This window comes from Xenopus laevis, chromosome 7L, assembly GCF_017654675.1.
Source record: "Xenopus laevis strain J_2021 chromosome 7L, Xenopus_laevis_v10.1, whole genome shotgun sequence".
Lineage (NCBI taxonomy): Eukaryota > Metazoa > Chordata > Amphibia > Anura > Pipidae > Xenopus > Xenopus laevis.
Genome location: NC_054383.1, coordinates 117,788,831 through 117,814,931, shown reverse-complemented (window position 1 = coordinate 117,814,931; position 26,101 = coordinate 117,788,831). Strand labels below are relative to the sequence as shown.

General features: G+C 38.2%; 1 protein-coding gene across 3 annotated transcripts; it reads left to right on the top strand.

The window, feature by feature from the left end:
• Positions 1-292: 292 nt before the first annotated feature.
• leng8.L (leukocyte receptor cluster (LRC) member 8 L homeolog) lies at positions 293-25,376 on the top strand. Of its 3 annotated transcripts, none has more exons than XM_018224504.2 (16): positions 304-728; positions 6,639-6,726; positions 7,276-7,438; positions 8,730-8,831; positions 10,071-10,172; positions 11,027-11,279; positions 11,910-12,093; positions 13,490-13,675; positions 13,924-14,193; positions 14,573-14,704; positions 15,642-15,936; positions 16,724-16,825; positions 16,952-17,020; positions 18,298-18,427; positions 18,512-18,719; positions 23,794-25,376. In XM_018224504.2, the coding sequence occupies exons 2-16, from the start codon at positions 6,689-6,691 to the stop codon at positions 23,954-23,956; spliced, it is 2,397 nt and encodes a 798-aa protein (XP_018079993.1). In that variant the 5' UTR covers positions 304-728; positions 6,639-6,688; the 3' UTR covers positions 23,957-25,376.
• The last annotated feature ends 725 nt before the right edge of the window (positions 25,377-26,101 follow it).

Sequence of the window (26,101 nt, the reverse complement as noted above, 5' to 3'; positions counted from 1 at the left end):
AAGAATATAGGAAGGCAGGTATTTTTTCCCAGAAAAGGTGGTAACCCTGTCTACACAAACCAGGTCTATTTTTGTCAGGAGACAGATACCCCGGCCTGCCTTTCTGTTTTTGAAAACCCAATCAGCAGACTAATGGTTTAATTTCCGGTTAAAAAAAACACTCCCCACAAACACAAACCGGAAGTATAAAACTGCTTCGTGACGTAATGCTACAAACGTTGCCCCTTCTTCGTGATCAAACTTTGAAAACAAGCCTGTTTTCTGAACAAAGCTTATTTGCCTTGGGCAAATTTATCCGTTTTGTGCCGTTATTCTATCAACATTCTGGTAATGAAAAAACGTAATCGCTGTTTACGACGCGAAGCCCCGCCCATTAGTGTAGATTCCAACGCTCTTCCGTAACCTAAAACGGGTTTTTTATACCACTTCTCGGTAATCGCGCTACTACAACTATCTCTGCAGATATACATTCATAGAATATCCGCCCACAATCCTTTATCGTCGCTAAACAGTCACGTGCCGCGGTGACGTCACTTCCCGACGCCAACAGTTCCATTTCGGGTTTAGGAAAAGCCGAGACTTCCGGGGTGGAAGGAAAGTAAAATGGATGCCGTGGCAGGAAGTCGATGCTTGTGAGAGCGCTGAGCGATATACCGAGCTTCTTGATTCCCAACGGCAATTTATTTTTTATTTCTTCTCTCTCGCTTTAAGCGGCACACGGACGGTAGGTATGTCCACGCGTGTTTATATCTTTTTGTCTGTGGCCCTAGATTTCTTCATTAATTCGCTCGCGGCTCCTATATTCGGTATTATACGGTTACAAAACGAATTATAAACAGTATTCTGGATTGATGTGTGCGCTTGTCATTATAAATACGTGTATGGAAGCTTATTGCGAGAGTTTTAAGGGTAAATAAGGGATTAACTAGTCCCAGTCCTCTCTCGCTGTCGTAGGACGGGGTGGGGTGTTTTTAAGGGGACCTCTTACTTACCCTTTACTCAGCAGGGATTATATATAGTTTTATTCAACATTTGCTTAGGCCCCGCCCACACCCCGCATAACTGTTTTTGTGCCAGTCACGTGGCTATAGTTGTATAGACAGGTGACTTTCCCCAAGGGACCTTCATGTTTTAGCTTTTTAGGAACACCTAGAGGAGCAAATTGGTTTTTTTCTCAAATGCTGCCTCTGCTTTTATCACTTACTGTGGGGTGTAGGCACTGAGTTTAATTTATTTGGGTTGTACATGTTGGGTGCTGGTCCAGGGTTGCCACCTGGCCAGTGAAAATGATGGTTGATCCCAATGTTATTAATAGGGAAAAAAGTTTAAAAACATAGGGAGGCCGGTATTTTTTTTCCAGAAAAGGTGGCAACCCTAGGTCCAGGTAGGGCTGGCCCCTTTTCTGGAAAAAAAAATACCGGCCTTCCTATGTTTTTATGTCTTTTCCCTATTAATAACATTGGGATCAACCATCATTTTTACCAGACAGGCCAGTAAAATACCGGCCAAGTGGCAACTCTAGCTCCAGGCAATTTCCATGTAGACTGTCCAGATCTTATCAGGCTGGTTTTGAAATTTCAGTTGGGTTGGCGCAAAGGAACAGTAACATTGGAATGTGTATTTTGTATCTGATCCTAACAATATAATACTTTTTTTTTTGTTTTCTTCTGTACATTGATATTAAAGGAAACCTATATCCCCAGAATGAATACTTAAAGGGGTTGTTCACCACTCAACACTTTTTCCAGTTCAGATATTTTACCAGTAATAAAGACTTCTTTCAATTACTTTTTATTTTTTACAGTTTTTCCAAAATCTAAGGTTAAAGTTGGAATGTTTGTGTCTCTGGTGTTTGTCTGACAGTTCAGTAATTCAGACGCAGACTCTAAACTAGGGGTGCCCAAAAGGTACATAGGGATCTACCAGTAGACCTTAAAGTGGACCTGTCACCTATACATAAAAAGCTGCATAATGAAAGTCCTTTGCAAATTAAATATGGAACCCCAAAATGTATTTTCATTAAAACATCCATACCTGTTATAAAGGTGTTTAAATATCTAAACTGTCAATCAAATATTACCTGCCCCAACTATATGCCCGTTGCATAGAGGAGGGGCAGTCAATTACTTTCACTTTCCATTCAGCACTTCCTACATGTCACTGCTCTCCTCACATTCCCCCCTTCCCTCCTCACACTCTATAATTGTATAGGGCACTGCACATGGACATTAGGTCTCCCATTCTGGTGCATACACAAGATTTTTGGGTGATACACAATTTCCCTTAATAACCATGTACACAAAATGGCAGCCGTCTGTTTGCTGTGATTGTATAATTCCAAGACAGAAGGAAACAAAATTTAAATAATAAATACTGTGTAAGTAAAATTTATTTTGCTCAACTAACATGATAGAAAAGAATTTGAAATTATTTCTTAGTGTGATAGGTCCCCTTTAAGCTGATGATCAGTAGATCTCAAAACACTGTCAACAAAGTTTTATACCACATTATTGTTTAATGCTTTTCATTGAAATATTTTTATGCTAAGGTTACATAAGAAATAGTTGTTTGTTAAACAAAGAAATATACATTCTTTCATAAATCAATATTATATTTAAGTAATATTTTCCATGGAACAAAATGCTAACAATGCTTTTATGGATGTAGATCATAATGGGACAACATGGCTAAAAGTAGACCTCGTATTAGTAAAGTATGGACACTCCTGCTTTAAACTGTTTCAAATTGCTACATTAGTTGATACTTTTCTAGGCCACATCTGTAGAATATTAGCAACTATTGTATCTGTTGTAACAGCTGCCTTTAAAGCAGGGATCCCCAACCTTTTGAACCCGTGAGCAACATTCAGCACTACTTTAAAGGAACAGTAACATCAAAAAAATGAAAGTATTTTAAAGTAATAAAGATATAATGCAGTGTTGCCCTGCACTGGTAAAACTACTGTTTGCTTCAGAAACACTACTATTGTTTATATAAATAAGCTGCTGTGTAGCAATGGGGACAGCCATTCAAATGAGAAAAGGCTCAGGTTACACAGCAGATAAGCTCTGTAGAACATAATGTTATCTGTTATTCACTATTTAACCTGTGCCATATAGCCTTTTTTTCAAAATTTCCTCCATTGCTACACAGCAGCTTGTTTAAATGCACTATAGTAGTGTTTCTGAAGCAAACACATCAGATTTAACAGTGCAGGGTAGAGTCCTGCAGCGGGTTGGTTACCCACGTTTTACTTGCGAAAAAAGCAGGCACCCTGCGGAATGAGGGGAGGATTTTCAGTTGCGGGTATAGATGTGGGTCGGGTTGCGGTTTTCATCTAAATTTCTTATTAATGTACTATTGTCTATATTTTACTCCTTTTAAAGTTTTACAAAATTTGTTTCTGTCCCTGTCCACTTTTGATGATGTCACTTCCTATTTTATGGTGGTCGGCGGGTTACAGGTCGGGTTGCTGATTAGGCAGTTGCGGGTCAAAATGGGTAAATATGCGGCTTGCGGGGTCGGGTCCAGATCTTAGAGATTGGTTCCACGCAGGACTCTAGTATGATATTTTCATTACTTTAAAACACTTTTTAGGTGTTACTGTTGTTTAATGAAACTGAGAATCTGCTAAGCAGGGACAAATATAACAAATGTATCAATTAAGTGTATCCATTTAGAACTGGGACCCCCCCCCGCCAGAGCTGCTTTAGAAGGTGAAAATGACACTTTATACTACAATAATAGAAAAAGCCACACATAGAAAGTAATTGGAAAAAGTCTATTTCTATTGAACTATCTGAAACCAACTAAACTGCAAAAAGTGTTGGAAGCTGAACAACCCCTTTAACCATCAGTCATCAGTTGATAAAATATTAAGTTTCCTATTAATGAATCTTACCCAATTCATATATAGATATCTGTAAATATTGCCTTTTTTACATCTTATACTTTGAGCCACCATTTTGTGATGGTCTGTGTGCTGCCTCAAAGGTCACCTGACCAGAAATACTGCAGCTCCAACTGTAACAGGAAGATGTGTGGGAGTAAAAGACAATGTTGTCCAGTAATTTTCTCACACAACCTAACATGTATGGTTTGTTTGTGTGAACCGTGAATTATAGCATCCCTGAGGACGGCCTTTGGTTCTTAGAATGGCAATTTTCAATCTAAGATTACCCAATGGCACATACTACTAAAAAAAAAGAATATTTTTATGAAAAGGGGTTTTTTTTTAGATGAAGCAGTGTATATATGTGTGTATATATATATATATATATATATATATATATATATATACTACTAAAAAAAAAGAATATTTTTATGAAAAGGGTTTTTTTTAGATGAAGCAGTGTATATGTGTGTGTGTGTATATATGTATATGTATGTATATATATATATATATATATATATATATATATATATATATATATATATATATATATATATATATATATATATATATATATATATATATATATAATGATTCCAAATGGGCAGCACACCGCCTTTAAAGCTTACCTCGGGTGCAAGGTAAATTAGATAGATAGTAAAACAAGAAATGACCAGCAACACCGAGTTCTTTGATGAAAAAATCAAAATGTATTCAAGTTACATGTAAAGCCGACGTGACGTTTCGGTCCACTCAGGGACCTTTCTCAAGGCAACCATGTTTAATCTCACACGTGTTTATATACCCATAATCCCACAGATCCCTGAACAGGAAATGACGTCAATCTTCCATAAAAAGTGAATCACAAAAACATATTGTGCAATTCCAAAAAATGCAATGACTGTGTTAAAAGTATTAAATAGACTGGTATTAAAACATTTAAAGTGATCAAGTGCGCAATATATCCATTATATTATCAAAATGAATAAAATTCACTTACTAGGTGCTAATAAGACCATGAAGGCAGTGCTGTGTCATTAAAACCAGACTGTTAAAATCAGTCAATTATTGAATGATACACTTATCAGACTACAATATGTTACATCCGTGTAACAATTGGCTACCCTAGACGCTATATTTGTATCAAAATTTAATGTCATAGTACTAAAGAAGGCAATTTGTGTCAATTCGACACTTTCTATATTTGCTAAAACAAAGTAGCTAACATGTCTGGGTCAGCACTAGTCAGTCCTGATAAATTGACTTCATAACTACAATTACAGCAATATCTGTACTACATGTACCCTATACGCTAGTTGTATATTGGACAGGGAATATAATCTTATACCTCCACATATACACGTTAAATACAATCACCATATAATGATTATTCAGGACACATTATTCACAAGAAACAGTTTAAAGTTAGCGAGCTGTTCAAGCCCCTCGGGGCCACACAGTTTAGTTCGTACGTCCAGAACGCCTCTCTCTGTAGCAAGCTGTTTTATGCTATGTATTTTATAGAGACCTACACTTTTTGGGGGGTATTGTTTTCCTGAAGTGGCCATACACATGCCACTCACAGTGTGCAACCAGTGATGCCTTGCAGAGGGCCATAGACGAGTTCCTCTCTTTACACACTATATATTAAATAGAATGCGTCAGATTTTGTCTCAAGATGCAGACATCTGGGGTTCTTTGCCCAAATCCGCTGAGTCTGTTTGTGTCAAAGCCAATTCAGCACTTATGAGTGCGGAAAAGAGAGACGGCTACTGCCCACAGCAGGGCTGATAGCGAGTGGATTTTGGCCCGAGCCTAATGATCAGTGAGACCATAGTCTGTCCAAATCTTTGACACCTTAAAGGAACAGTAACGCCAAAAAATTAAAGTGTTTTAAAGTAATGAAAAAATCATGTACTGTTGCCCTGCACTGGTAAAACTGGTGTGTTTGCTTCAGAAACACTACTATAGTTCATATAAACAAGCTGCTGTGTAGCAATGGCGGAAATTAAAAAAAAGACTATATGGTTAAATAGTGGATTACAGATAAGAGACAGATTACAGACTCTAGAGAGTTTATCTCCTGTGTAACCTTAGATTGAATGGCTGCCCGCATTGCTACATAGCCACTTATTTATATAAACAATAGTAGTGGTTCTGAAGTATCAGCATAGTGCAACACTGAATTATATTTTTATTACTTTAAAAAAAACTTTCATTTTTTGACGTTACTGTTCCTTTAATTGCCATAACAATTGTGGGGAATAATGGCATTAAAGGGGTTGTTCACCTTTGAGTTAACTTTTAGTATGATCTCGAGAGTGATATTCTAAGTCAATTTGCAATTGGTTTAAATTTTATATTTGTGGTTTTTGAGATTAAGCTTTTTATTCAGCAGCTCTCGAGTTTGCAGTTTTAGCAATCTGGTTGTTAGGGCCCAAATGACCCTAGCAACCATACATTGATTGAAATAAGAGACTGTGATATGAATAGAAGAGGATCTTAATAAAGAGTAATAAAAAGTAGCAATAACAATACATTTGTCGCCTGTTTTCTGTACTGTGTCCTTCAATAGGTTTTATTGACATTTAGATGAATATAGTCGTCTTTGTGTGACATGAGTGATTATAATCTGGAAACTGAAACATATATGTGGCTATGGATTTTAATTTATATTAAAATTTGCAAAACAAATGTTTTATTTGAAACATGAAGCAAATAACATTATCTATTGTATTTTTAACAGGAAACATTTTGTTGGCTTCTTGAATCCAGAGGAGTTGTAGTAGACTTGTAATGGCTGCCAACCTTGGGGAGCCGATAAATAACGAGTGGTAAGTTCTCGAGTTACATTTTGAGTTCTCCTCTAAATGTTTAATATGGGAAAGCATTTGTAGATTGGATTAACATGCCTTGTGTTGTCGTTACAAGAATATCATATGCTTCGTAACTAGGGATGCATTGAATCCAGGATTTGGCCTTTTTCAGCAGGATTCGGATTCGCCTGAATCTTTGTGCTTGGCCGAACAATATCTGAATCCTAATTTGCATGTGTAAATTTGGGGCAAAATGGGAAAATTAGTGACTTTTTTTCTTCGCAAAACCTTTTTTTCCACTTTCTTTTCAAGTCCCTAATCTGCAAATCAGGATTCAGTTCGGTATTCGGTCAAATCTTTCGTGAAGGATTCGGGGATTCGGCTGAATCCCAATAGAGGCATCCCTAGTAGTAACTTTCTTTATTGGTCTTAATTTTTTTTCCTATGGCAGCTGAAGATTGTACAAATACATGATGGAAATAAAAGGAAAAGTCAAGTGCACATGTAATGTCATACCTGCAGGTATTGTGTTTTCACGAATTTAATAAATGATTTATTTATTTTTAGGGTTCAGCAGTATAATTCAGGTGTTAACCGAGAAAGTGGGATGGAGGTACCAATGCAGGAGAATCCCGAGTGGGAAAAAGCAAGACAAGCATTAGCTAGCATCAGCAAAGCCAATGCTACTTCAGCAGATAAAGGATCTGAGAGTGGCCAGACAAACTCACAGGTAATTCCTAGACTGGAGCAATTCATATCTGTCTACACAGTGCTTTTTACTCCTGTTAGTAGCGCACACATGGAATAATATATTAAATAGAAACAATGTTTACATTTGAGTGCCAGTTGTTAAAGGGACTCTGTCATGATTATTATGGTGTGTCGTTTGTATTTCTAAATTACACTGTTTACATTACAATTAATTCACTCTACCATATAAAATGTTATTCCTGAACCAACAAGTCTATTGTTTAGCTGTAATATGGGTGTGTAGGCAGCCATCTCAGGTCATTTTGCCTGGTCCTGTGCTTTCAGAAAGGGCTCAATGATCGGATCACAATGAGGAGAATACTGGCAGTCGGATTGAGGACTGCATCAATGAACCCATGCAGTCGTCAATCCGATGGGGATTTTAAACCCGCCCGATCAACATCTGGCCGACTTTCGGCCAGATATAGATAGGGAAGCCCGTCTGAGGGCCCCATGCACTGTCCAAATAACATCTGCTTGTGTATAATGGCCTTTAAGATCCCCATAGATGCGACGATTCTTCTTGCCGAACGACCGATTTTAGGGAAGCCCGACCGATCCTTCAAAATTATCGTGCGGTTAGTGGGATTCGAACGATCGTACATCTTACGATTTTTCGGCCGACATCTGTCAGGAAATTGATCGGCCAGGTAAAAAAATCTTTGTCGGCCCCAGTGCAATCTATCTATGTTTGCAGGGCCAAGCAGGCAGCTCCCCTTTGTTTTCCTGGTAAATTGGTCTTTTTAGTTGATGGTCAATTCATACGATCATTCTGAGAAGATTGTGGTCTCACGATCAGGATCTGATCTTTTAAAAATCTCAACATCTATGGCCAGCTTTAGGCAAATACTGGACAATAATAAAAGCCAGGCAGAATGTGCTGTGACTTAGAGATGGCATTATTTAATCTATTCTTTTCAGATGTTCCATTCACATATATTCAGGACATAATGGAATATGGACTTATTTGCTTCACAGGAATTAATTGGGACTCAAATGAACTGAAATGAATTTATTGCATATTTGAAAAGTGGTTGCATGCGAGTGGTTATAGTATTATTGGGGTTGTGTCCTGGTAAGGTACACTCCCACTGAGATGGGGATAAATAATTTGTATGTTGTACCATCAGGCAGGCTTGAGAAAGGGCGAGACTAAGCCCGATACTTTGCCTGAATAAACACATTTTTCACTTTTTCAACAGAGGTGCTGCAGCGATATTTTTTCTAGAATGTGCTGTGACTGACATAATTTTTTTTTTATTTTTTACTAGTTTGTTTCACAACAAGGAGAGGCAATTTTGCAACAGCAGCAATACTACCAGTGGTATTCACAGTATAATTACTCTTATCCCTACAACTACTATTATCAAATGGTAAGTACTTTTCCTTTTTCCTCTCCTACTTTCCAATTATTATTATTATTATTATCATTTATATATATATATATATATATATATATATATATATATATATATATATATATATATATATATATATATATATATATATATATATATATAGCGCCAGCATATTCCGCAGCGATGTAAAGTAAATAGACGATTACAATTAGCGTTAATGTAAATCCTGTGTTAACAGGGCAGTGTAGCTGCTTGTTCAGCATGAGTTTATAAATGGTGTATGTGCTGAACATACTTTTTGCCTATTGTTTTAATCACAAAAAATCTGCGCTAAACCGAGAAATTAAGCTTCCCCATATATTTTTTTGAAAAGGTAGACAATAACCAGTACACAGATCCCCTGCTTAAAAGAACAGTACAATACAAAAACATTAGTGTTTTAAAAGTAATTAAAATATAGTGTACTGTTTAATACACTGGTAAAAGCTGTGTGTTTGCTTCAGAAAGACTACTATAGTTTATATAAAGAAGGTGCTGTGTAGCCAGGGGGGCAGCCATTCAAAGCAGAGGTTACATAGCATTTGCCAGATGCACTCTGTAGAGTCCCATTGTATTCTGTTACAGAGCTTATCTGTTACCTGTAACCTGTGCCTTTCCTTTTTTTTTTTTTTTTAAGCTTGAATTGCTGCCCCCATAGCTACACAACAGCCTATTTATACTATATATAACTATATTTTTTTCTAAAGCAAACAGACTTTTACAAATGCATAGTAGCAGTACATATATTTTTAATTTTTTTGGACTGTTCCCTTGAGCTTATCTGTAAGACTCACAAAAAAGGGGAGGGATTAGGCTGAATGTATTTGCAACCTGGTTCTATTTATTTTGTTCATGTTGAAAGGAGTTTTATTTAGGTGCATATTGCGCTTTGAAGTACTCTATGTGAATGGGAGTAAAACTGACCACATGCATCTTGTAGCATAGAATGCTGAGGTAAATCAGTAAATCCTTTTCTACAACATGCACCCGTGGAAGGACCATTGCGGTCTGAAACATGTAGTGCTTTAATAAAGAAATATTAACTACATTGGAAGGCTATCCAATTTCTACTTTTTCTGGTTAATCCTTTTCTACCCACTGTTTCTTTTATATGTGAATATTTGTGGAGCTGTATGTGCAAAGCTAATCAAAAGATTACGTTGATGTGAACTCTGGTGCTTGCTTGTGCTGTTAAAACTGTCAATTGTTTTACAGAATATGTACAATGGTTATAATACACCCGGTCAGTATGGTATGCCTGGAAATTATCAATCCATGTCATCTCAGTCTGGACAACACCAAGGAAACCTTGCACAGGTACTGTCTGCCCAGAAGCTGTTTTTCTTGTCCCACCCCCAAAAATGAAAACATTAATGCAATTAACCTTGTTGAAAAACATGCTTATTTGCATACTAAAGAGAAAACACAACATATTAAATGGTCATGGATTCTAAAATCTTCATAAAGGGGTTGTTCACCTTTGAATTAACTTAGTATGGTGTAGTGATATTCTGAGACCATTTGCAATTGGTTTTAATTTTGTTTATTATTTGTGGTTTTTGAGTCATTAGCACCTCTCCAATTTGCAATATCAGCAATCTGGTTGCTAGGGTCCAAATTACCCTAGCAACCATGCATTGGAATATGAATAGGAGAAGGCCTTAATAAAAAGATGAGTAATAAAAAAGTAGTAATAATACATTTGTAGCATTACAGAACATTTGTTTTTAGGTGGGGTCAGTGACCCCCATTTGAAAGCTGGGAAGAGTCAGAAGAAGGCAAATTGGTGAAAAATAATTAAAAAATAAATAAATAAACAAAGACCAATTGAAAAGTTGCTTAGAATCAGGCATTCTAAAAGTTCACTTTAAGGTGATCCACCCCTTTAAAACACTACAATTTATTTGAAGTTTTTAAAAAATGATATGGTTACATATAAGGAATAACTATAATATCTCTCCTAAAATTAAAACTTTTTAAAGGTCAAGTTAGGTTTTCTTGAAAAATGTGTGAGGGTAGTTTCTCTAAAAAACTCGAAAAAAATGTTTACTAGTACAATTACTCATTCTTTAGCAAACCTTTCCTTGTTTAGTTGGGGGTTGCAAAATATGTGTGATGAAATATATATCATGTTTGTTTTTGTTTTTTTTTTTCTTCCCCCCCCTCCCCAGCCTCCTGTTCCTGGACTTGAAGATAGCAGCATGTCATACTCTAATGTTCAATCACCCGTCTCTTTATGCAATACCCAAACAGCATCTCATCAGCAAGTAAACCACAGTATGACAAAGCCATGCATTCAAGGTAGAAATGCCGGCAACCAATCGAATCCTCATTCATCCTCAAACCAACCCAATTACAGCCAGCAATCTTTTAACGAAGGACCAAAACAAAAAAAGGGCCAACAGTTGTGGAATCGCATGAAACGTGAGTTCTTTATTGTTAGCGTCCCAGTAAACAATGATTTTGGTGTGAGGTTTTAGGAAATAGTAGAGTCCATCAGTAAAGCTTGGCATGGATCAATTTTATATGGGAGGGAAGTCAGTGCTTCCCTGTTTAATCACTATCACTAATTATCAAGCAGAAAATGAGGTTGGTCTGTAATATAAGCTGATGCTACAGGGATGATTATTAAATTCTGATGCTAATTGCACTGGTTTCTGTGCTGCCATGTAGTAATTATCTGTATTAATTACTAATCAGCCTTATATGGTGACATTTCTATTCTATGTGTACTGTATATTGTGAGTGGGTCCCTAAGCTCAGTAAGTGACAGCAGCACAGAGCATGTGCAGTGAATCAGCAGAAAAGAAGATGGGGAGCTACTGGGGCATCTTTGGAGACACAGATCTTTACTGCTAAAGGGCTGTGGTTGCCTTGGGCTGGTACAGAAGGCTAAAACATAATGTACAACATTCCGAGCTACTTCTTTAGTTATTTAGCAAGTGGCAGTATGCAGTAAAATAAACAGGACATATACTGTATCATTAGTTATCATTGGTAGCAAAATACTTTGTCATGCATTTTAATTATTTTTTTCTTCCTCTATAATTGCAGATGCTCCTGGTTCTGGCGGATTTAAGTTTAACATTCAAAAACGACCACTTGTAATGGCTAACCAGAATTTTGCTTCATCTGAACATCATGATAACAGTGCAGGGCAGCAGCAGGCAACTCACATGCATCATCCTTTACAGCAACCACAACAGCAGCCAACAATAGAGAAAATCACAGAACACGGGTATGTTACTTTAGTCTAGACTATTTAACTGGCTCATCTTTGGTGAATGTATGGTCATTTAGAGTGCATGTGATGGTTTCCAGCCAGGCATTGTAATACCTTTGTAAGGAAAAGTCTTCATATCATCTAACTAGGGATGCACCGAATCCAGGATTTGGTTAGGGATTCGGCCTTTTTTAGCAGGATTCTGGCCGAATTCTTCTGCCCTGCCGAACCGAATCCTAATTTGCATATGCGGACGGGCAAACACGTGACTTTTTGTCACAAAACAGGGAAGTAAAAAATGGTTTCCCCTTCCCACCCCTAATTTGCATATGCGGATTCAGTTCGGTATTCGGCCCCCGAATCGAAGGATTCAGGGTTCAGTCGAATTCAAAATAGTGGATTCAGTGCATCCCTATATCTAATGGAGATAGTTTAAGGACTTTTAAATGACCTTCCTGTTGCAGACCTTTGCCTAGCTTCTGTATGCCATTCTTTCACAGGCCTTTCAAAATACATTTGGTGCTTCAATAAAAAAATTTTTTTTGCCAAGATTTAGATCAGGCACCATATATTATTTATCGGTGCCTATGTGAAGATGATCTTTTTAAAAATGCCTATGACCTGTAGAGATGCTGAATTGTTATACCTTATTGTGTTATATGTAGGGATGCACCGAATCCACTTTTTTGGATTCAGACGAACCCCCGAATCCTTCGCGAAAGATTCGGCCGAATACCGAACTGAATCCTAATTTGCGTATGCAAATTAGGGGTGGGAAAGGGAAAACATTTTTTACTTCCTTGTTTTGTGACCAAAAGTCCCACAATTTCCCTCCCCTAATTTGCATATGCAAATTAGGATTTGGATACGGTTCCACTGGGAGGAAGGATTCGGCTGATTCCTGCTGAAAAAGGCTGAATCCTGGATTCGATGCATCCCTAGTCATATGTTGTATTAAAGGGTATACAAATACAGCCCTTTCAGTTGGACTTATGGTGCATAAATACTATCTAAACACTAATTTTTTTTCTACACACATAAAATTCACAAGTCATTAGAATTATTTCTTAGCCTCCCTTAGGCTTTACAGCAATTCATCGTTCTCGCCTTATTTTTTATTGAAGTGGTGTATTTTGGTATTTGATGTCCATCTGCTTTTCAGAGAATTGCACCACCTACTATGGAAAGTTATGGAGGCTGTTCAAGTCCCAGTATGCATCACTTGTTTCCTATAAATCGGAGATGGACTATCATGGTTTCCTCTAAATCTGTGTAGTATGCAAGTTCAGATAGTGTTTATGCCCCTTTTTATACAAGTCCAACTGAGCGAACTCCTGTCAGAAGGGGGATGTATTTTTCATTTAAAACTCCATGGCCCTTTGTCTGCAGCAATTATTTTCTATTAATCTAGCAATAATTCATCAAAACCTGAAGATTGGCCACAAGCCATGAAAGAGTATGTGCAACGCTGCTTTACATCATGTGAATCAGAAGAGGATAAGGACAGAACAGAGAAACTTCTAAAAGAAGTTTTACAAGCCAGATTACAGGATGGATCTGCCTATACCATAGACTGGAGTAGGGAGCCGTTACCAGGGTAACATTTATTATTGCTATTCTTTGCTTTTTTAGAAAAGGAAGTAACGGAATTATTTTTTTTTCTTAATTTGTGTAGCAGAACAATCCCAATGAAAACATTCCAGAATGTTAGAACACATGTAATATGTCTGACACATTTCATGATTAATTCTTAAAGTAAAGTTTTAATAAAATATTTTTATATAATTGTGAAATGATTATTGGAAACTTTACTGGGAACTGATTTGTTTTGGTTTGCTTATAAAGGAAAGATGGTGGGAAAGAGAGCCCCAAAAAGAAGCGATGGGAACAAACTACTCTTCAGACTTCTCATGGCAGTACCATTACTATTACCCAGTCTCCAAGAGGGGGTGGAAACAGCACCAATGCAGCAACCCTTAGAGGACGCGGCAGCTTTATCAAAAAATTTGGAAACCGAAACGTCTTCATGAAAGAATCCAGCTCCTCCTCAAGTGCAGGCTCTAGATCTCGATCCAGATCCCCCTCTCATTCTCCCCACAGACGATACAGACGCAGGTAAGGAGACCTAAAATCAGTTAAAGCATAGATTCTCCAACTGATACTGAAGTCTCACCACTGGTACATGTTTATACATGCCCTCTTCACTCCGTTGGGTTAATCAGTGGAACAGTATTTGGGATGCAACACAACAGAAGAATAACGATTAAAGTCACACAGTCAAGCTCACAAGCTTGTCGTGGCAATCCATAAAGAAATGCAGCAAGCGCTAATTGCACAAATAGCTGTAATAAAGGAAAAGTGGACTTTATTTATTTTATTTTTTTAAACTAATAGTTACAAATTGACTTTTTCTTCTTATTTTCCCAATTTTTCATGTAATGCTGCCTCTTTCCTATGGTCTTTTTTTCCCCCTTAATTGTACGTTTTCTTTCAGTGATTCTGACTCGGATAGCGCATATTCTGGTAATGAAACTCGAGATGGTGGACGCAGAAACTTCCAAAAAGCCCGTGGTCGAGGAGGACACATGGATCGAGGAGGGCGAGGGAGACTGCAAAAAGGCAAAAGGTGTGTAGGAATTTTTTTTTGCCACCACAACTTGTGCCAGTAACACTAAGTAAAAGTATTTGTTTATGTTTAAATATGCATTGGTAATTATCACCTCTAAAAATGATTTGCCTAATGGGAAATGAGCACATTCAGATTCCGATGAGCACATTCAGATGGTCTTAATGGTGCATAAATACAATCAGAACTGCTAAAAATAAACTTACTTTAAAGGAGAAGGAAAGGCTTGCAGCACTTGGGGGTGCCAGATGTTAGGCACCCAAATAGATGTAAATTTACTATGTTGTTCCCTCTGCACTTTTGCAATTTACATTAATTTTCTATTTTTTGCAGTTTGAGATATTTGAACCTAATATCGCTTATACCTGCCGGTTAGACCAGATTTAAAGGGGTTTGTTCACCTTTTGAGAACTTTTAGTATGACATAGAGAGTCATATTCTGAGACAATTTGCAATTTGTTTTCATTTTTTATTATTGAAGGTTTTTGAGTTATTTAGCTTTTTATTCAGCAGATCTTTAGCATCTTAACCAATCTGGTAGCTATGGTCCAAATTATCCTAGCAACCATGCATTAATTTGAATAAGAGACTGGAATATAAATAGGAGAGGGCCTGAATAGAAGGATCAGCAATAAAAAGTAACAATAGCATTTGTAGCCTTACAGAGCATTTGATTTTTAGAAGGGAGCGACGCCCATTTGAAAGCTGAGAAGAAAAAAGCAAATGACTATAAAATAAATAATGAAAACCAATGCAAAAGGCGCTTTTGAACTGGAACTGCCTAGTAATAAAATTAATATCTCCATTGCAGAATTGCTCAGGGGCCACTTTGTGTACACATCCGTTTTTACTTTTAGATCCTCTTACAGTTATCCATAGCATTCAATACCGTTTGATTTATAACCTTCGTCCTTTTTTTTCCGTTTGTGTTTGCTAGAAGCGATCAAGCCTTCAGCAAGAAAAACCGAAAGAAGAATCCTGTGGCCATGGAGCTGGAGGACCCAGAAAAAGAATTTAAGAAGGAAAAGCGGGCAGCTCGTTTCCAGCATGGCCATGGACCCAAGAAGCTGCGAATGGAACCTCTTGTCTTGCAGATCAATAACATGGATCCTAGTGCAGCTGACAACTTAGACTGGGATGAGATAAAAATTGTCGGCAACTCTCAAGATATTACTAAACATTACTTGCGTTTAACTTGTGCTCCTGATCCATCCACTGTGCGACCAGTACCAGTACGTTTTCAAAGCCCTGCTTGTGTTTATAGAAATCTGGGTAGCGATTGGTGCGTCACATGCCTCATATTGTTACTCTCGTGGGAAGCCAGGCTCTGTCATGTGGCTTCATTAAAGGAGAATTCAACCCGTAATAAAAAAAACTGCCCCTAATTTTTTACTCACCTCTCCATGCAGATTGTGGCCTCGGAGTTCACGGCAGCCATCTTATTTCTTCTGTCTTTTTCGGAAGTTTCGGCGCATGCGCAGTTGGAGTAAATTTCCGGTCCGAAACCAATGTGCATTCGCCAAAAGTCCCAAAAATTTTTTCGGAAATTTCCGTGACTTTCGGCACATGCGCAGTGGTTCGGGACCGGAAATTTACTCCAACCGCGCATGCGCCAGAAATGCTGTCAATACACGAAGATTATCGGAGAAGAAGAAGATGGCTGCCATGAACTCTGAGACCAGAATCTGCACGGAGGGGTGAGTAAAAAATTAGTTGCATTTGCCTGGGGGGTGGGGGGGCAGGTAGGCTGGAGGGAGGGGGGGGGTCTACCCAGTTTAGGGAGGGAGGTTGTTTTGTTTTATTTGTTTTATTACGGGTTGAATTCTCATTTTTGCAGTTGGTTTTTATTATATTTTACTGATAGCTCAAATTTCATTCTGCAACCTGTGCTTTGAATGTAATTGGTTCTACTTGGGTTTCTCTGGGTAGAAATCTCACATAACTTTTGGCAGTGCATCTCTGAAATGTTTGTTTCATACTCCACTCTAAGGTCCAATATATTGTTCCTTGTGTTTCCAGGTATTGAAAAAGTCACTAACAATGGTGAAAGCAGACTTCAAGAACAAGCAGGACTATGTGTTTGCATGTGAACAAATGAAGTCAATACGGCAGGATTTAACGGTATTGTGTATTCTATAATCTTGTACAATATTGTGTAAAACAGGATTCATCTGGAAGGCCAATGAAATGTGCCTTTTATTACTGATGGCTTTTGATAACTTTTTTTATTTTTTTTCCCCCACTTAGGTTCAGGGAATTCGCACAGAATTTACTGTGGAAGTCTATGAAACTCATGCAAGGATAGCACTTGAAAAGGTAGGCTAATAATCCATTGATGTTATAGTTGTTTTACTAGACACCGTATGGAAGGACTAATTCACCATTAAAATATACTTAATATTTTTGTAGAAAATCCTATTAGAAATTTTTTGATTGGTAATTTATTATAGTTTAATACTCTTTTTCTTCCATAATTTTCACATGGGCTTCTTTAATATCAAAGATGGAGATCCTAACGGTTTGCCCATGTGTTTTTTTTTGTTTTTTTTAAACTATATATTCATACTAAGCAACAGAATCCTGTGTTTGCATTCACCTCTTGTGGGTAAAGGTAGCAGATGAGGCAGAATCGCAAAGGAGGAGTGCCTTTTTTTTCTGTTTAGTGTCCTCCCTGTCCTCAGATGATCTAATGTTTTGTGTTTGAATCATGAAGTTAGGAAAATTTAAGGGCCTATTTATTATGCTGTGTAAAACAAAATTCCCAGAAAAACCATGTAAAAAAAAATGGCTAACTTATCAAGGTGTGTCACATTTTATGCAATGCAAACGGGTGCTCCACCAATGAGGCGAGTTGGGACACTCACCCCCACCTGGTTGCCAGGGGCGGCAAAAATGCCGCTCCTAGTAACTAAGAGCCGAATTTCTGTTTTTCAACCCGGAAAATCGGCTCTTCTAATGCAAAGAGCGCAATTGCACTCTTTGCTAGCGACATGGACCGACCCCCTCCGGCTTGACGTTAACCGCCCTGACCCCCCTCCGGTGCTGAAAAGGTGAGTGCCGTGGGGAGGGGTGTGGGCGGCAAAATTAAGGTCACCTCAGGTGGCAAAATGGACAGGATCGCCCCTGAATGCAAATGCCAATTTTTTTGCCGTTATTTTACACTGCTTCAAACCTTTATACGTTCCAGTGGAAGTTGCTAAAATAAAAGGCAGGTTAAAAAAAAAAAGCAATTTTTACACGGCGATGCCTGGAGATATGTGGTGAATAATTTCGCACCACATAATAAATCTGCCCGTAAGAGTAGGGAAGCACCGAATCCACTATTTGGGATTCGGTTGAATAATTTGCATAGGGTCTTGAAAAGAAAAAAAACATTTACTTCCTTATTTAGTGACAAAAGTTGCATATACAAACTAGGATTCTGTTTGGCCAGGCACAAGGATTCAGCTGAATCCTAATCCTCCTGAAAAAGGCCGAATCCTGAATTCGGTGCATCCCTATCTAAAATGAACTGTTTAAACTTTTTAGGATTTACAGTTGCTTACAGGCTGAATGAACGAGGCTTACATTTTTTCCTCTTCCTTGTGCTTTAGGGAGACCACGAGGAATTTAACCAATGCCAAGCACAACTGAAATCTCTGTATGCGGAAAATCTCGCTGGGAACGTTGGAGAGTTTACAGCTTACAGAATCTTGTATTATATATTCACGAAAAACTCTGGGGGTAAGTCTGCTCACTGTGTTGTGCAATCAGATTTATCTGCCGCATAGAATAACCAGACTCACCTTTTTATTACTCTGCCTGTAGATCTAACAACAGAATTGGCGCACCTGACTAAAGAACTGAAGGCAGACGCTTGTGTCGCACACGCACTTTCACTCAGAGAAGCGTGGGCTCTTTCAAATTATCATCGATTTTTCAAACTCTACAGACAAGCACCACGAATGTCTGGGTATCTCATCGATAAGTTTGCCGAGAGGGAGAGAAAAGCTGCCCTTAAGGCCATGATTAAAACGTATGTGAAGGCAAACGTGTTGGGGAAGCTTATGAAAACACTTTTTTTATTAAGTGTATTGTTGTGTTTTTATGGGTTCAGTGTAGCTTTTATTTTTACTGGTTTTAGGAAGGTTGATTATAGAATCAGTATGTATAGTATAAGGCAGGAGTTCTAAAGTCTAGGCCTCACATCTGGAAGCTTTTTGGCTGTCGATGAGTTAATCCCTACATTCCTATGGGCAGTATTTATATCTTAAAGGAGAAGGAAAGGCTAACATTAAAGAGATGATGACACCAGAAAGTAAACCATTTTTACATCTATCTTAGAATTGGCTTTGTTTGCTACTTAGAATTTTGCCATAAAGTATTTGCTCGAAGCTTTTACATTACCCATCTGACTCCCCGTGCTCGTCTATGAGGGGCTGCCATATTTGTGCAGCAGGAGTCCGTTAGCATTATAAACTTTAACTGACAGGCTGAGATGGGACAGTCAGTTTGGCAAAAGTCAGATTAAGTAACATCAACTAAAAAATATACAAAAACAGACCTCTCCACAAAAAAAACGATTAACATGACCTATAGGTAACTTTTAATGTACATTCATATTTTAAAAAATAGTTTTTTACTGTCCGTATCACTTTAAGTAAGCTCAGAAAGGTCTATATAAATACACCAGTAAACCCTTTAAAGTAATGCTGCTCTGAATCCTCTGTCAAAAGAAACTGCATTTCTTTCCTTCTATTGTGTACACATGGGCTTCTGTATCAGACTTCCAGGGCTTGAGCATGCTCAGTTTGCTCCCCTCCCTGTTGTAATCTGAGCCCAGAGCTATGAGTGAGAATGGAGAGACTCAGGCAGGAAGTGATGTCACACCAAGCTAATATGGCAGCTGCTATCCTAAACAAACAGAGACCGCTTCTAGAGCTGTTTACTCTGGTATGGTAAAGCATTCTGTAGAATAAATAATCTTATAGCTTGCACTATTGGCAATAAACTTCTTCAGAGCTTTCCTTCTCCTTTAATAATACTGATCACCTGGCTACTATAAATGCCCTATTGTGTATACAATTAAAGGGGACATAACATCACCCATATAACTGCTCGGAGGGATATTTTAATCACTTTTGCAGTTTAGATTTTTTTTTAGATTTAATATTCTGTTTTTACTCTGTAAATGTAAATTGCAGAAGTCCTCAAAATCGTATTTTACAGACATTTTGTAATTGTTTACATGGGATATACATGTCTTTTCGTAAAACTACAACGTGAGTATGCTCCCTTAGTAGGGTGAGATATTTGCTTAGAACCAGAACTTTATTTAGATGTGCTGGCCATGCTTTGCTGTCTGCATCTGTGCTGATGATTATACGCTGCAGTAGTGCAACCGATCTGCAATTGGATAAGAACAGGCCCCAATAATTATAAAATGAAGCAAAGAGCTGATTGATTGTTTTTGGCAACAGCACCATAGTAATTAAGACCTGTTAGTAAACCAACCTCTAAGTATTGTGTGTGTCTGTGGCACAGTTATTGCATGTTACCAGACAAAGCATTTATAAACAAACGGTTTGTTTTTGTAGCAACTAGTTCCTTTTGCAAACTTGGGACATAGTTGATTAGAAAAAACTGAGGCACTTATATGTAAGGAATATAAGGAGCGTACATCAACATAATAAAGGAAGCTACTATATAAGAATACTAGCCATATTATTGTGCTTCTTTCCTTTAGGGCAAAGACATGTGGCACTTCGGCGGGTAGGTTTACCACCTCACCCCTTTAAACCCGAACACATGTGGAATCCACAGTCTGCATGGCTAATTAGTAATTCATTTATATGTATGCTGCTTTGCTGCACAAACATTTTGTTCAGTCTGCGTCATGCATCTAAATGAATTGCTAATTAGCCATGCAGGCTGTGGATTCCATATGTGTTCAGGTTTAAAGAGATGTGGTGGTAACCCTATCACCATGACTTTTAAAAATGCGGCAACATGGCGGTCACAGGTTAATGCACAAGTCGATGCGATGAATCACAGGACAGTAGCGGTATGGCGATCAGTTGCCATGATTAGTCTCAAAAGTCGCAGTGACGAACCACCACGTGTCTTTGCCCTTGCAGCCTTAAAGGAGAAGGAAACCCTTTTGTAAAAAAAACCCTGTACCCCCCCCACCACGTCGACCCTCCTCCCCCAGGCTAACTGCCCCCCAGGGGAAATGCCCCATATTTTATACTTGTCGCAGATTCTGGCAGCGGACTAGACGGCATCCATCTTCGGGTCCAACTGCTCATACGCCGACATACCGATCTCTCATCTTACCGAGGACCCAGAAGATGGATGCGTGCAACTCCGCTTACAGAATCTGCGAGGAGCTGTAAGTATAAAGTATGGGGCATTTCCCCGGGGGGGGGATTAGCCTTGGGGGAGGAGGGAGGGGGGTCTACGTGGTGTGGAGGGTATGGGGTTTTTTACAAAAGGGTTTCCGTCTCCTTTAAGGAATAACTAAACCCTAGCCCTCCTCCAAGCTCCCTCCTGCAGCATCTATTCTGAAAAGTCGACCTGTATCCTGACCTTGCATAAATCTGAATTTATGTCTCTTCTGTTAGAGCAGTGACACGAATCTTGGAGTATGCGCATGTTGAATATATCTCCTGAATCTGCATCTACTGCGCTTGCTCCTCCAAAATTCCGTGTCGCTGCTCTAACAGAAGAGGATCAGAGACAGACAGAAGATGGTGCCTTTGAACTCCTTTGTGCAACTGATTTATAGGAGGTCAGGATACAGGTCGATGTTGGAGGAGGGAGCTTGGATGGGGGGGGGGACTAGGGGCTAGTTCTCCCTTAACATTTAATTTTATGTAGCAGAGTCATGTCCAGGTCCTGCCACACCTGTCTGGCTGCAGCTGCTATAGGAACTTCCACCAATGTCAATCACTTTAGATCTGACCACTGCAGCGCCTGTACTAAAGGGGTGGAGTATTAAAAAAAAAAAAAAAAAAAAGTGGCTAATATTCTTCAGTCACATTTTATATTTATTTTTATGCAAAAAAGTATCTCAAGATTCCGAGACGGTAGATGTAATCTCCAGTTAATTCCGTTTTATTGTCTATAGGTCTCCTAAATTAATTATCCAATCCAACCACCAAAATTCATCATGTTATAAATACATAATTGATTGCATTGCACACAATTCATGTTCGTGATTAATCCATTCAATCAATTGTGTATTTATATCATTTATATCCTAAAACTGAATTAAGCGGTAGTAGCACAGCCATTCACAAATAATTGGTTATTGACATTTTCTATTGATATAAAATTAAGACTTTAATGCAAAGTTTAGCTGGAATCTTATTTTTCTTACATGTATAAATACAAACATTTCCGCTCAATTGGTAAGTATAGAGTTAAGTATAGAGTTAAAGTTACTTTTAACCCTTTCCCTTTGTTCCAGGTACTCTGTTTATTTTTGCACACTTGTTAATCTTCCTCCATGTAATGTCAGCTGATATATAAATATGCTTACCGGTACTATAGGCATGGGACACACTGTCCTTTATACTTCAATTATTATGTGTTTGTGGCTGTACAAGACACAGAATTAATTCTGACATATAAATATGGAAATTTCAAGCCCCTGCACTATAGATATTAACCAATGCACAGGGCCAGGGAAGAATGGCAATTACATATGTTAAAGGAACAGTAACATCAAAAAATAAGTGTTTTAAAGTAATAAAAATAGAATGCAATGTTGCCCTGCACTGGTACAACTGCTGTTTTCTTTTAGGGGAAATTATTCAAAATTCTATCACATTGGTCGAGCAAAATGAACTTTATTTACACAAAATAAATGCTTTGAATCTTGTTTCTTCACTCTGGGAATTCATAATTATAACAAGCAGGCAGGATATACTTTGTGGACACTGTTAATAAGACAAGCCTTGTATCCGCTCAGAATCTTGTTTGTGCACCAGAATGGGGGACCTGATGTCCATCCCCATGCCCTGGCTACATAATTAAATGGTGAAGAGAGAGGGGGGATGTGGGGAGAGCAGTGACATCAAGTTAGTGCTGAATTGAAAGTGAAAGTAATTGATTGCCCCGCCTCTATGCCTAGGCATAGAGGAGGGGCAGACAATATTTGATTGACAGCTGAGATTTTTAAATGAGCTTACAGCAGCTATGAATGCTTTAATATAAAAAAGAATTTGGATTTCATCTTTAATTTGAAAAGGACTTAATGGTGTTATCAGTTATCCACAATTTAACCTGTGCCATACAGCTTGTTTATATGAACTACAGTAGTGTTTCTGAAGCAAACACATCAGTTTTACCAGTGCAGGGCAACACTACATTATATTTTTATTACTTTAAAACACTTTAATTTTTTGGTGCTACAACCTTCAATTATATATATATATATATATATATATATATATATATATATATATATATATATATATATATATATATATATATATATATATATATATATATATATATATATATAATACACAAAAGCCATGAATATCCTGTAAATTATATCCTTATAAACGGTGAGTTCTGATGTCATCAGTTATAAATGGTGAGTTCTGATGTCATTGCTGTCACATGACTCACTGAAACTTGTGTATTATAATAAATAAAGTACCCCCAGTTGTAAAATATGAAGATATTAGAAGTTACCTCGGAGTTCCATGACCTTATAAAAACACTCGGCCTTCGGCCTCGTGTTTTTATATGGTCATGAAACTCCTCGGTAACTTATAATATCCTTATATTTTACAAGAGGGGGTACTTTATTCACTATATATATATATTTATTTAGTATTGTGGGTTAGTTACCTAAAACATCCATGCTAATGAAAGAGATTATTCAATTATAGATCTGTTCACTTGTGTACTCATTAGACACTGTGCTATAGTTTAGTTGCCTGTCTACAAAAGGTGGGTATGGGTAGTGATTGGGTATTGCTAAATAATCCATTAATTGTATTTTTCTCAGCAGCTGATTATTTTACGTATGACTGTTCTAACATGTTTTTACTCCTTTCCCCCCACCCTATTACTTCTCTCTATTCATCCTTTAGTTTTCGGCCGCTGCTCCCAGTTTCCTTCGTCCAGTCAGAACTGGCCTTCGCGAATGAGGAAGAGTGCCAGAGTTTCCTGGCTCCTCTATCTCTGGTGTACGCAGGGAACGACGCCAGCCAGATCGATTGCAAACTCAGCTTAGCGGTCTTGCCGAACATCTAAATCAGTCCCCCCTTTTATAAGTCCTTCAATAAATGTGTCGTAGAACACGTTTCATGCTCACACCAAGTGTGTAATAGGATTAAGATGCTCTCCTACTTGATATGGTCACTGTTTACATGCGCCTGACTCTGGATCAGAGGATGGAATGATGTGGCCAATGCATGGGCATCTTTCGGATGGGCACATTTGCTTGTCCGAACGATAGATTTCAAAAGTTCCATAAATCTGTGTGATATCCTGCTTAATCTTGGCAAGAATACTATATTTTACTGTGTGTATATAAATATATATTAAGTTGTATATAGCTCTTTCACCGACATCACCGTAAATAAGGCACATTCATGAGGAACACAGATTTTTATTTAGTAAATGGCAGTATTACACTCCGGTGAAGTTTTTTAAGGGAACTGTAAGGTCTCGGGACATCGTTTAGCATTCCTCAAACAGCGGGACTCATTAGCCCTTCAGAATACTTGCGTACAGAGACAGGGCCGAGATCTCGCCAGGTGATTATGGAATAGAATAGTTTGAGAGCACTGCAGATTGATTGAACAAAAACATCACACTACCTTCATTATAAAAGTCATCCACGTGTTTGATTGTAATTAAGGATTTGTGGATCAAAGGGGTTTTCTATTTTTTTTTTTTTTTTCTTTTGTTGAAACACTTGTTATTGCCTTTTGACCCATTTATGTATAGAAACTAACAATGTCTCAGTTTCTTCTCTTTACCTCACTGGTACAAGCCTCTGTCCTCGTGCCGCTCCGAAGTGTCAAAGTGGCTCTGGAGAGAAGGCAATCCACTCAGAAATGGGGAGGAGTAAAACGAGCTTCACTTTGCTGCAAGGTTGAAAGAAAGACTTTATGCTATGAATGAACTTTCAAAGGCCAGAAATTCAGAGAGAAGCTACATCAACAAGCCACCAAATGAGCACAGTACCCGCCATAAGATATCCGGAACCAATTGCTGCTGCTGGAGACTCCCAACGCCTGTGAAATCAGATCTGTTTTTTTACCGTTGTTTATTTTGTACCCTTTTTATTTTAGTTTCTCTTTGCTTTTCCCTTTTTGTCCGCTGCTCAGTGTTAACGTTTTTCAGCAGGTAATTATTAAGTTTGTCCCCTTCACATTCTTCCTCTTCTTCACCTCTCACTACTGACGTTTCCGTATTTGTTTTTGACTCAGTCCCCTCCTCGCCACAGATTTTCTTTAAATCCCCTCCCCTTTTCCCAATTTATTTTTTTATTTTTTTTGGACATGTGATGGCATGGTAATGTGCAATAATGAGCAGTTGCTGGTCAAATACTCCTTTCTTTGCAGATATCTGTTTTAATTTTCTCCCTCCGTATAATAAATTGAGTTGGATATAGATAGGGTGTTCTGTTTATTGCAAATAAATAAAAATGAGACATTTGGTAAAACTTGGTTTAACAGAACATTATTGCATCAGTGTATATAAATTTGTTGAAAAGTAATACTTTACCCGCTATCAGCGCTGGCAAACATATAACCGAGAGGCAGAAGTATTAACCAAACGGCTTTATTGTAGCACTTTGCACTCCCACTACGTAACCAACCACCCAGTATGCTACAATAAAGCCGTTTCGATATTTCTTCTGCCTCCCAGTGATATGTTGGCCGGTGCAGATAGCGGGTAAAGTATTACTTTTCAATTGATGCCTTCGGTGGAAATTGCCGAAATCCCGAAATAGCTGCGGCTGACAAGGTGAGGCAGACGGTTTGGGCTGGGCTCCGCCATAGTCTCATCTCTTTTTGCCGGTTTATAGAAATTTGTTGCCTTAATCGGCTCTCTGCTTTTACAATCAGGCTTTGCGGCACTTTATTTGTATGTTGAGGAGAGACGGCAGGCAGGCAGAGAGAGAGACACGGGCAGACAGACAGAGAGAGAGAGACACGGGCAGACAGAGACACAGACAGACCGTGTGTGCGTGTTTAAACATGAACAAGTTCCTACTTTAGCATCTGGGTGTATATATTTTATGCTTGTTTGTTACATACAGGTGTGTTACCTGGAGGCACCTGATTAATTCCAGAGCTGTATGTTTGACATCAATGTGTCTACAGTAGATCCTGACGAAGGGAGGTTGTACCCCCCCCCCCCCCGAAACGTTGATATTGGTGGTGA